Source organism: Oncorhynchus tshawytscha, linkage group LG25 (assembly GCF_018296145.1).
Source record: "Oncorhynchus tshawytscha isolate Ot180627B linkage group LG25, Otsh_v2.0, whole genome shotgun sequence".
Lineage (NCBI taxonomy): Eukaryota > Metazoa > Chordata > Actinopteri > Salmoniformes > Salmonidae > Oncorhynchus > Oncorhynchus tshawytscha.
Window position 1 is genome coordinate 9,596,903 of NC_056453.1, and position 12,244 is coordinate 9,609,146.

General features: G+C 43.6%; 1 protein-coding gene across 4 annotated transcripts in view; it reads left to right on the forward strand.

The window, feature by feature from the left end:
• LOC112233715 (dnaJ homolog subfamily C member 7) overlaps nt 1–12,244 on the forward strand; it is a 50,258-nt gene that overhangs the window by 4,311 nt on the left and 33,703 nt on the right. For 3 of the 4 annotated variants that reach the window (XM_024401523.2, XM_024401526.2, XM_024401527.2), the window contains 2 exons: nt 11,473–11,561; nt 11,856–11,980. In XM_024401523.2, the coding sequence (XP_024257291.1) occupies nt 11,473–11,561; nt 11,856–11,980 (214 nt within the window). Of the gene's footprint in view, nt 1–9,987; nt 10,759–11,472; nt 11,562–11,855; nt 11,981–12,244 lie in introns of those variants that run through there. The other variant, XM_024401524.2, reaches the window with a different exon arrangement.

Below are 12,244 nucleotides of genomic sequence, written 5' to 3' on the forward strand. Positions count from 1 at the left end.
CACTCACACAGACAGCATTGTGAAGAAGGCGCAGAAATTCGTCTTGTCACCAAAAGCACTCACAAACTTCTACAGATGCACAATCGAGAGAATTCTGGCGGGCTGTATCACCGCCTGGTACGGCAACTGCTCCGCCCTCAACCGTAAGGCTCTCCAGAGGGTAGTGAGGTCTGTGAGGTCTGCACAACGCATCACCGGGGGCAAACTACCTGCCCTCCAGGACACCTACACCACCCGATGTTACAGAAAGGCCATAAAGATCATCAAGGACATCAACCACCCGAGCCACTGCCTGTTCACCCCGCTATCATCCAGAAGGCGATGGCCGGTACAGGTGCATCAAAGCTGGGACCGAGAGACTGAAAAACAGCTTCTATCTCAAGTCCATCAGACTGTTAAACAGCCACCACTAACATTGAGTGGCTGCTGCCAACACACTGACACTGACTCAACTCCAGCCACTTTAATAATGGGAATTGATGGGAAACTATGTAAATATATCACTAGCCACTTTAAACAATGCTACCTTATATAATGTTACTTACCCTACATTATTCATCTCATATACATACGTATATACTGTACTCTATCATCGACTGTATCCTTATGTAATACATGTATCACTAGCCACTTTAACTATGCCACTTTGTTTACATACTCATCTCATATGTATATACTGTACTCGATACCATCTACTGTATCTTGCCTATGCTGCTCTGTACCATCACTCATTCATATATCCTTATGTACATATTCTTTATCCCCTTACACTGTGTATAAGACAGTAGTTTTGGAATTGTTAGTTAGATTACTTGTTGGTTATTACTGCATTGTCGGAACTAGAAGCACAAGCATTTCGCTACACTCGCATTTACATCTGCTAACCATGTGCATGTGACAAATAAAATTTGATTTGATTTTGATTTATTTACTGACAAATAAGAAATGCCTCATTATCCCTGTCAATAGTTGAAGTAGGATGACTGTCAGGATGTACATTTTCTAGCTCACAAACTTCATTACTTTGCTGTTATTTATTTTATTCATTCAGGTCCCTCACTTGTCTCACGTGATCTATTCAGCTCTCCTGTGTCCATCTCCCAGAGATCAACCAAGTGCTATTCGCCAAGCATGGGCTGTAAGGAGAACCTTCCTACTGCAGTTTGAACTAGCCCTGCTGTCACTATTTAGACATTGGGACCACGTATGCGTTTGCCTGTTTTTTCTTTTTGGGGTTGGTCTTAAACAATCTAGTGCATTTTTACAGTTGAAGAACACCAACTACAGATGTGTGCCTGTTTGAACATCTCAAAGACTCAATTCACTGTGAATCAGTTTAACAGGTGACAGATTATTTTACTATTATAACATGCATTGGGGAGAATTCAATTGTACCTGTCAGGAGCCCAGGCTTTTGCCATAGATGGTAGAGTTCTCATCTCTGGACCACACAAGACACACGCTTTAGATTGCATTCCGCTAAGGCACTTGTCTGTCTACATCGGTCCGCTACATTGGTGACAAGGGTGGGATCCTTTCGATACGCCTATAGGGCCTGGGTGCACAAATGCTCCTAGAGAGGTGGGGGAAACTAAAGAGTGCGTTGATGACTCTACAGCCTCTATCAGAGGCCCAGGCTTTTGGCATGCATGGTAAAAGCTTTTCATTTCTGGACTGTAAGATTGTACCCTCCATTGATTGGTAGGTTACACTATATTTAGATCATGGAAAACATGTCTCGTACTCAGTCATAGGTAGTAGAAGATTAATGAATGGATTGGCAAGATTTTGACACCGTCAACTTCAAAGGTTAATAATTTAAACCACCTAAATATACTCGCATACACTGAACATTTAGTATTTAAAACATTTCCAAACTATAATCCTACAGGCTCTATTATTCTCCATACCTTATGTTCCAATGCATCCTACAATATGCATGGTATTGAGAAGCTGCTATTTGAGATTTCATCTCGTTTAGAAATGTAACTACGGTTTGTGAGGACCCTCTCACTCTGTCTGCCGAATTCTTTCTCTCTGCTCTTGTTATCCTTAATAGGATTGATGGTGGGCGGAGCTGGGAGGGTTGTCAGTGAGATGGGACACACCTGGGCTCAGGTGTGTCCTGGGGATAAATACACCCCCACACATACATCGAGGAGACCACGCAGACATGCAGTTTTTTTTTTTTGTGCCATTTTGGGGCTTAATTAGTTTATTTTGGCACCTCTCAATACCCCTCATTATCACCATCTATGCACTCATCCACTCTCTTACACTACTGATTACACACACACCATTGTTACTTGTATATAGGTTACTTTATTGAATAAATATATATTTTTCTTTGTGCATTATGATGGGTGAATGCTAATTGGGATGCGCTTTGGTTGGTATTCACTGCTTAGTCTTATACGTGTTCTGTATAGTGCCTTAGAGACGTATCAGTGATTTTGCTTGTCATCAAACGGGTGTGTTGCCTGGAAAATATGCCAGTAGGCCTAATAATAGTGTCGTTAAGTTAACTGGTAATTGTATTTTGTTTCAGAGAAAACTATTTGAGTGTTTTGATCAACTCTGTTCATGTTTTGATACTGCTGTCTTGAGTTGCGCTGTTTGGTAGGCCCAGTGTTGGCTGCCTTTGTTTATGTTTGTTTGGTAAACTTACCACTGCATTGTATAATTGGTGTGCTGCGTTGGAGAGAGGAACATTGGTTCGTTTCCAGTCCCCTGCCCAGGCTGGAAACTCTTGCTCTACTTGCTGTTGGGACATTTGTCCGAAGAGGTGAGTACATTCTGATGTGTACCTCAAGTGCCATTTGCTCCCCGGAGCCATAGCCTGTTAGTCTTTTGGCGACGAGTTTCAATTTGGAATACGTTGGGCATAGTTAGTTAGCTATTTTTGTGTGGGGTCCGTGGACCGATCAGTTGTCTCAGGGGGCACATCTGTTGCTCGGGTGGAATCTGCCATTTTGCTGCCCCTCCCCCTTTCTAGCGGGCTACAGTGCGTAATTACCCACCGCGAATCCGCACGAAAACTAGGGTTGAGCTGTTGTAGGATTTGGTGAAGCACCTTGTACAATACCAGTCAAAAGTTTGTACACACCTACTCTTTCAGGGTTTTTTATTTTTACTATTTTCTACATTGTAGAATAATAATTGTAGAATAATTGTAGAATAATAATAATAATAATAGTGAAGACATCACATCACAACATCACAATAGCACACATGGAATCATGCAGTAACCAAAAAAGTGTTAACAAAATCAAAATATATTTTTACCCTTTGCCTTGACAGCTTTGCACATTCTTGGCATTCTCTCAACCAGCTTCACCTGGAATGCTTTTCCAACAGTCTTGAAGGAGTTCCCACATATGCTGAGCACTTGTTGGCTGTGTTTTCTAAACTCTGCGGTCCGACTCATCCCAAACCATCTCAAATTTGCACTAAAGGACCTATTTCCACCGGTCTAACGTCCATTGCTTGTGTTTCTTGGCCCATGCAAGTCTTCTTCTTATTGGTGTCCTTTAGTCGTTTTTTTTGCAGCAATTGACCATAAAGTCCTGATTCACGCAGTCTCCTCTGAACAGGTGATGTTGAGATGTGTCTGTTACTTGAATCCTGAAGCATTTATTCAGGCTGCAATTTCTGAGGGTGGTAACTAAAGAACGTATCCTCTGCAGCAGCGGTAACTCTGGGTCTCCTATTCCTGTGGCGGTCCTCATGAGGGCCAGTTTCATCATAGCGCTTGGTGGTTTTTGTGACGGCACTTGAAGAAACTTTCAAAGTTCTTTAAAGTAATGATGGACTGTTTCTTTGCTTATTTGAGCTGTTCTTGCCATTATGGAATATGGTCTTTTATCAAATCAAATCAAATTTTATTTGTCACATACACATGGTTAGCAGATGTTAATGCGAGTGTAGCGAAATGCTTGTGCTTCTAGTTCCGACAATGCAGTAATAACGAGCAAGTAATCTAACTAACAATTCCAAAAAAAACTACTGTCATACACAGTGTAAGGGGATAAAGAATATGTACATAAGGATATATGAATGAGTGATGGTACAGAGCAGCATAGGCAAGATACAGTAGATGATATCGAGTACAGTATATACATATGAGATAAGTATGTAAACCAAGTGGCATAGTTAAAGTGGCTAGTGATACATGTATTACATAAGGATGCAGTCGATGATATAGAGTACAGTATCAACGTATGCATATGAGATGAACAATGTAGGGTAAGTAACATTATATAAGGTAGCATTGTTTAAAGTGGCTAGTGATATATTTACATCATTTCCCATCAATTCCCATGATTAAAGTGGCTGGAGTAGAGTCAGTGTCATTGACAGTGTGTTGGCAGTAGCCACTCAATGTTAGTGGTGGCTGTTTAACAGTCTGATGGCCTTGAGATAGAAGCTGTTTTTCAGTCTCTCGGTCCCAGCTTTGATGCACCTGTACTGACCTCGCCTTCTGGATGGCAGCGGGGTGAACAGGCAGTGGCTCGGGTGGTTGGTGTCCTTGATGATCTTTATGGCCTTCCTGTAGCATCGGGTGGTGTAGGTGTCCTGGAGGGCAGGTAGTTTGCCCCCGGTGATGCGTTGTGCAGACCTCACTACCCTCTGGAGAGCCTTACGGTTGAGGGCGGTGCAGTTGCCATACCAGGCGGTGATACAGCCCGCCAGGATGCTCTCGATTGTGCATCTGTAGAAGTTTGTGAGTGCTTTTGGTGACAAGCCGAATTTCTTCAGCCTCCTGAGGTTGAAGAGGCGCTGCTGCGCCTTCCTCACGATGCTGTCTGTGTGAGTGGACCAATTCAGTTTGTCTGTGATGTGTATGCCGAGGAACTTAAAACTTGCTACCCTCTCCACTACTGTTCCATCGATGTGGATGGGGGTGTTCCCTCTGCTGTTTCCTGAAGTCCACAATCATCTCCTTAGTTTTGTTGACGTTGAGTGTGAGGTTATTTTCCTGACACCACACTCCGAGGGCCCTCACCTCCTCCCTGTAGGCCGTCTCGTCGTTGTTGGTAATCAAGCCTACCACTGTTGTGTCGTCCGCAAACTTGATGATTGAGTTGGAGGCGTGCATGGCCACGCAGTCGTGGGTGAACAGGGAGTACAGGAGAGGGCTCAGAACGCACCCTTGTGGGGCCCCAGTGTTGAGGATCAGCGGGGAGGAGATGTTGTTGCCTACCCTCACCACCTGGGGGCGGCCCGTCAGGAAGTCCAGTACCCAGTTGCACAGGGCGGGGTCGAGACCCAGGGTCTCGAGCTTGATGACGAGCTTGGAGGGTACTATGGTGTTGAATGCCGAGCTGTAGTCGATGAACAGCATTCTCACATAGGTATTCCTCTTGTCCAGATGGGTTAGGGCAGTGTGCAGTGTGGTTGAGATTGCATCGTCTGTGGACCTATTTGGGCGGTAAGCAAATTGGAGTGGGTCAAGGGTGTCAGGTAGGGTGGAGGTGATATGGTCCTTGACTAGTCTCTCAAAGCACTTCATGATGACTGATGTGAGTGCTACGGGCGGTAGTCGTTTAGCTCAGTTACCTTAGCTTTCTTGGGAACAGGAACAATGGTGGCCCTCTTGAAGCATGTGGGAACAGCAGACTGGTATAGGGATTGATTGAATATGTCCGTAAACACACCGGCCAGCTGGTCTGCGCATGCTCTGAGGGCGCGGCTGGGGATGCCGTCTGGGCCTGCAGCCTTGCGAGGGTTAACACGTTTAAATGTCTTACTCACTTCGGCTGCAGTGAAGGAGAGACCGCATGTTTCCGTTGCAGGCCGTGTCAGTGGCACTGTATTGTCCTCAAAGCGGGCAAAAAGTTATTTAGTCTGCCTGGGAGCAAGACATCCTGGTCCGTGACTGGGCTGGGTTTCTTCCTGTAGTCCGTGATTGACTGTAGACCCTGCCACATACCTCTTGTGTCTGAGCCGTTGAATTGAGATTCTACTTTGTCTCTGTACTGGCGCTTAGCTTGTTTGATAGCCTTGCGGAGGGAATAGCTGCACTGTTTGTATTCAGTCATGTTACCAGACACCTTGCCCTGATTAAAAGCAGTGGTTCGTGCCTTCAGTTTCACACGAATGCTGCCATCAATCCACGGTTTCTGGTTAGGGAATGTTTTAATCGTTGCTATGGGAACGACATCTTCAACGCACGTTCTAATGAACTCGCACACCGTATCAGCGTATTCGTCAATGTTGTTGTCTGACGCAATACGAAACATCTCCCAGTCCACGTGATGGAAGCAGTCTTGGAGTGTGGAGTCAGCTTGGGGCTATCTTCTGTATTACCACCCTTACCATGTCACAACACAACTGATTTGCTCAAATGCATTATGACGGAAAGAAATTCCACAAATTAACTTTTAACAAGACACCTCTGTTAATTGAAATGCATTCCAAGTGACTATCTCATGAAGCATGCCAAGAGTGCAAAGCTGTCAAGGCAAAGGGTGGCTACTTTGAAAACTTTAAATCGAAATAATTTCGATTTAACACTATTTTATTTTGGTTACTACATGATTCCATATGTGTTATTTCATAGTTTTGACCTTCAGTATTCTACAAAATTTTAAATGGTAAAAATAAAGAAAAACCCTTGAATGAGGTGTGCCAAATTCAGACTGGTGCTGTATAGCTCATCTCTCTCCTGTGGTGCCCAGTGTGATTGGCACTTATCTTGTTTAAGGTCCAGTCTGGTGTGCTCAGCAGAGGGGAAGAGTGAGATTTGTATGTATTTTTTTAGTAGTTGTGATTATGGTGTCAAATGTTCATTCACGTTCCATCAGAGGAACTTTTCGAATTATGTACTAAAGTACAGTTGTTGAAGATCGCTGAACACTACCAGGTTGAAATGAGTGATACATTTAAAAAAAAATTCTGTTAGGTTGATATTGACGGTCAATCTGATTGAGAGTGGTATACTTGTAGTTACCACGGTCGATCTGATTGAGAGTGGTATACTTGTAGTTACCACTGGGGCAGCCTCTGCCGGGGACTCTCCAGCCATCTCCCGGTTTCGCTGTAATGGCCTCTCCGTCTGTTAGCCCTAGTAGTCTTTCTTCTGAACAGCAGAAATAACTGCTTCTGTTACAGCTTGAGCATAGTCGTGTTAAGGAATTGGAATTTAAATGGGATTTGTAGCGCGCTGATTGTGTTAAGCATGACAAGGAATTGGAATTTAGAGTATTTGGAGCTCGCTAAAATCAAGCTGCTACGAGCGGTTAGAATTGGTTAGGGAAGGAAAGTTCGAGAGTTTGCTTATGTAATGTGACCCTGATTCACCTAAGGGTCTGTTTGTTTATCTTCACAGTTTAATCGCAGGTGTTCCTCTGCGGTTAAGACTTTCTAGGGGTTGTGTGATCTGATTATGCTAGAACAATTTAAGGACACAAACCCAGATCAATTAACAAACAAAGTGAAGACTGTCTCTGAAGCTGAGGTTTTGGCGGACAAGTATGTTTTGACTCAAATAAGTGGCTTTGCAGAGCCCTGTATTTGGATTTGAGTGGGGGCGTTTGGAGAGATTTGAGCCTCGACCAACGAGACACTCTGGTTCACGGGCAGAGCTTCATTCATCTAGAGTTGAGCCTGGCTCCCATGGTAAAGCTGACTCCGGTCAAGTGACATTACTGTCAGGGTTCAGGTCATTGAAAAAACAAATGTCCTGTTCTCTCTAAGGGTAAATTCAGTACTGGCGCTAACGTTAAACCTAAGCCTACGGCGATGGAAGCGCCAGTCTTACATCCGTTAACTCTGGTCACTTCGTCTTATGCCCAGGTGCATGTTAAAGTCCCAATTTACCCAGATTATTTACCTTTCATTACATAGGGTTTTGTGTGTCTGTTAGGAAGTAACGTGCCAGTGTAGATCTTGAGGGACACAGGTGGCTCAGAGTTGTTTGTTAGTCTGTTACCTTTCTTTGCTGAGACTGATTCAGGGAATCGTGTTTCAATTAGGGGAATCGGGTCGAACACTCATTTCCATTGCGTAAACTGATGTTGGATTCTGAACTGGTGAAAGGCTCCCGAGTGGCGCAGCAGTCTAAGGTACTGCATCGCAGTGCAAGAGGTGTCACTGCAGTCCTTGGTTCGAATCCAGGCTGCATCACATCCAGTCGTGATTGGGAGTCCCATAGGACGGCGCACAAATGGCCCAGGGTGTCCGGGTTTGGCCGGGGTAAAATAAGAATTTGTTCTTAACTGACTTGCCTAGTTAAATAATTGTACGTGCATGGTGAGGATGTCCCGACGATTGTGTACTGCAGGGTAGATTGAAAAATGTAGAGTCACTGGGTGTTTTGGATAGCCTTCTTGCTCATCTACCTGCTGATAGGCAAGACGAGTTGGTCGGTCTTATTCTGAGTTTTCCCCCAAAAAATGTTTTCTTCTGATATGCCTAAATGTACAAACTTAATACAACATAATGTTAGGGATGCGGACCCCATCCGTCAGTGGTTCTATAGTTTCTCCAGAGAAATGTAGTTTTCTGGATGCTGGAGAATGATATTGCAGAGCCTTTTTCCTGCTGGGTTTCTCCCTGTATCTTGGTCAGTAAACCGGATGGGACAAACCGATTTTGTACAGACTACAGTAAAGTCACTAAGCCAGATTAATTTCCTCTTCCTTAGATGGAGGACTGCGTTAATCAGGTTGAGAAGCAAAGTTTGAACAAGTTTGACATGTTAAAGGTCAATTGGCAGGTGTAGGGCATCTGAATTCTCTGCCTTTTATTACGCCCTCCGGTCTGTACTCATATTCGGTTATTAGTTTCGGCCTGCGTAATGCACCTGCCACTTTTCAGCACCTTATAGATTGGGTTTTCTCCCGTATTCAAGCCTTGTTCGACCGCCTGGCTGTGTGGTTGCCTCACTATCAACTTGGCAGAGTGAGTTTGCTCAGGTGATATTTACGTACCTTGGTAAGGTGGTTGAGCAGGGTGAAGTGCGTCCTGTTCAGGCTAAAGTGATAGCTGTTGATGATTTTCGACCGTCAACTACTAATAAGGAACTAATGCGTTTCTTGGGAATGATTGGTTATCGTAGTTTCTGTAGGAACTTCTCTACCGTAGTCGCTCCCCTGACAGATTTGCTGAAAGCTAATGCGTTTTATGTCTGGTTTCCTGTAAGCCGACTTTTGATGTGAAGAGTTTGCTTACCTCCAGTCCGTTGCTGGCTGCTCCTGGCGTGGATTTGTCATTGACCTTGCAGGTAGATGCGAGTCACTGCAAGTGCAGTCCTGCTGTAAGCAGATGTCCGGTGTTGAGGCCCGTTGGTTTCTTTTCCAAGAAGTTTAACCGTTATCAGTTGAACTACTCCGTGGTGGTAAAAGAAGCTCTAGCACTCACTTGGGTGCTGCAAGACTTCAAGGTGTATGTCGGGTGTAGTACCAAATGTGGTCTACACCAACCATAACCCTCTCACCTTCTTGATGTCTGTCTCCTGACCAGAGAATAATGTTCTTACAGGCATTCCATCTCAATGTGTGGCACATCAGGGGGTCTGATAATATTGTTGATGATGCTCACTCGTGCGCACTGTTCCTGAACGCATCTGGTTCTGGTTACGTGGACATGTGATTTCTCATGCGTGTAGTCCCTGAGTGTTGTGACGTATGCTTTTTGTCCACGTAACCGTGAAACTGTATTTTATGTTATCTTGTCGCTCCTGTCATCTGTTCCCTGCTGTCCTCGTTTTTTAATTCCTCTTAAAGATTGCTGAGGTCTGGGGAGGATGAGGTTGGCTGTGGCAGTGGGGTAGCTTTAACCAGGGCAATATGTTTTATTTTTTTGATGTCTTTTTGGTTGGTGTGGTCCCTGGGCGGGTTCTCCCACTCTCTGACAAATTATTTCTCTGCTCTTGTTTTCCCTAATAGAATGTTGGTGGGTGGAGCTGGGAGGGTCGTCTGCGAGATGGGACACACCTTGGCTCAGGTGTGTCCTGGCAATAAATACTTTCCCCCATACTTCGAGGAGACTCCGCACGGACATGTTGTTTTTGTTGGGGCATTTTGGGGCTTTGTTAATTTATTTTGGCACCTCTCAACACCCCTCATCACCATCAATGCACGCATCCACTCACTTACACTACTGATTAAACACCATTGTTACTTGTATATAAGTTACTTTATTTAATACATTTGTGTTAATTCTTTCTTAGTCGTCTCTTTGTTACAGGCAGGTGCTTATTGCACAGCGCATTGTACTACTATTTTTGGAGAAGATAGTATCGCAAGTTTTTACGATATGTCTAGGCTATGCCATATGTATTAGCTAATATGCATATGCAGCTGTTGTTTTGAAACATCCATTCTAGCATATGTAACACACCTTTCTATCTCCAAGCTTTTATTTGGTTTTCTATGCAAAGTATATGATTTATTATGCCTGCAGTCAGTTACTTGAAATTACATGTAATCATGCCAAAACATGATTCAATTGTATTCACTGACAGAGTGATAACTAATGACACACACAGACATTAGGATTGTGATTTGACATACAAAAGTTATTTTTGTGAAAATGCTTTTTATCTGCCTTCCCAATGGAAACTAGTTCAAATCTATTTTCTATGTAAAGATATGTACGTTTCTGGATGATGCCACATGCTGCCTTGTTGACAACTTGACCGAGTGGCGTATATTACTGTTAGATTTGAGAAGGACAGATTTGAGAAGGACGTTCCTCCTTCACCGCTTTTGCCCTTTCATGTCACGGGCCATAGATGGGTGCACCATGGCTCAGGTTAATAGAACTCTCTCATTGGTTTCCTTACCCTGTAAACAGTGTATGAACAAGGTATAGCAGCAATCCATGCTTTGGTTTAGTTTCCCATGCAGTGGCTGGCACGGTTGCATTTGTGTCACAAATCCCATTTCAAGTCATGTGACTGTTATTAGCATTTCTTTCGCATCATGTTCAAATCAGCTGTAAGTGATTAACAATCCATTTTTAGGTGCTTTTGGATAATTTGGACAGGATGTGCGGAGGGGACAGTTGCTAAATTGCCGCTATAGCCAATCGAGTAGACTACACATCCCCTAGTAGTAGGCCTATGTCTTAATGATATATTTATTTAATCCCCTTCATTGGTTTTGCTCCAGTGCCTTCTATGTCCTCACACTGGGCCAGTTGTTTCTGTTTGTTCCAATCAGGTAAACATGCCACGTGTGCTTTCCCATTTGGTACACTGAGCCAATTCATTTGCATAGGTCAACGTGTGTTTGTTACTAAGACGAGATCCCCTGGCTGCTATGCACAAATAGATTGCCTCTGAATATTTTTGCTGACATCGCAATCAAAATACCAACTAAGCAAGTAAAGAGGATTTGTCAATAGATTTTCCCCTGCTTAACTGGCTTAAGCGTAATTGTATATCAGTTTCTGCTGAATTGTAGGTAACATTTTTTGGTGGATAGCCTGAATGCTCCATTTGTTTCTTTCTTTGTTTTCTCTCAGGGAGGCTGAGGGCTTCAAAGATCAAGGAAATGCTTTCTACGTCAAGAAGGATTATTCTGAGGCATTTAACTACTACACAAAGGCCATTGGTGAGAATGCAACCCTAGCTTTGAAGCCTAGTTTAGTAACAACATGCTAGGCCATAGCGTAGAGGGCAACTGTGTAGGGACATTTTTTGAAGGATTCTCAAATGATATATTTCTTATTTAACTGGATCGTTAGAGCCAATTCTCATTGACGACTAGTTTGAAAATTCAGCGAATACTATTTTATTTCAGTTTCCAGACATGCTGATATGTTTCTCTGGAATTATAGACTGTTGTTTCAAGGTGATTGATTACAGGCGTGACTCTTGAGAATATGGTTCCTTTTTGTTTTGTCAGATGCATGTCCTAAAAACGCCAGTTACTATGGAAACCGGGCGGCCACTCTCATGATGCTGTGCCGCTTCCGAGAGGCCCTGGTGGACTCCCAACGGGCCGTGCGGCTGGATGACTGTTTCATGAAGGTCAGAGTTCAGCCTGCTTGCTTCCGTGGCGTCATTGTAGAATTGGGAGTCGAGCATAGGGTTGTCGCGATATCAGTATTACAATACCACATTTTCGAACTCTTGAGTCCTATATATATTTATTATTAGCTGTATATTGGAAAATTAACATAATTTTGACTTTTTCCATTTAGAACTGTTTTCCTCAAGAAATGGAGACTGCGTCATGTTTTGTTTCCTTGACATGATACTGCTGAGTATCACAATTAGAGCCCTACTAATAAA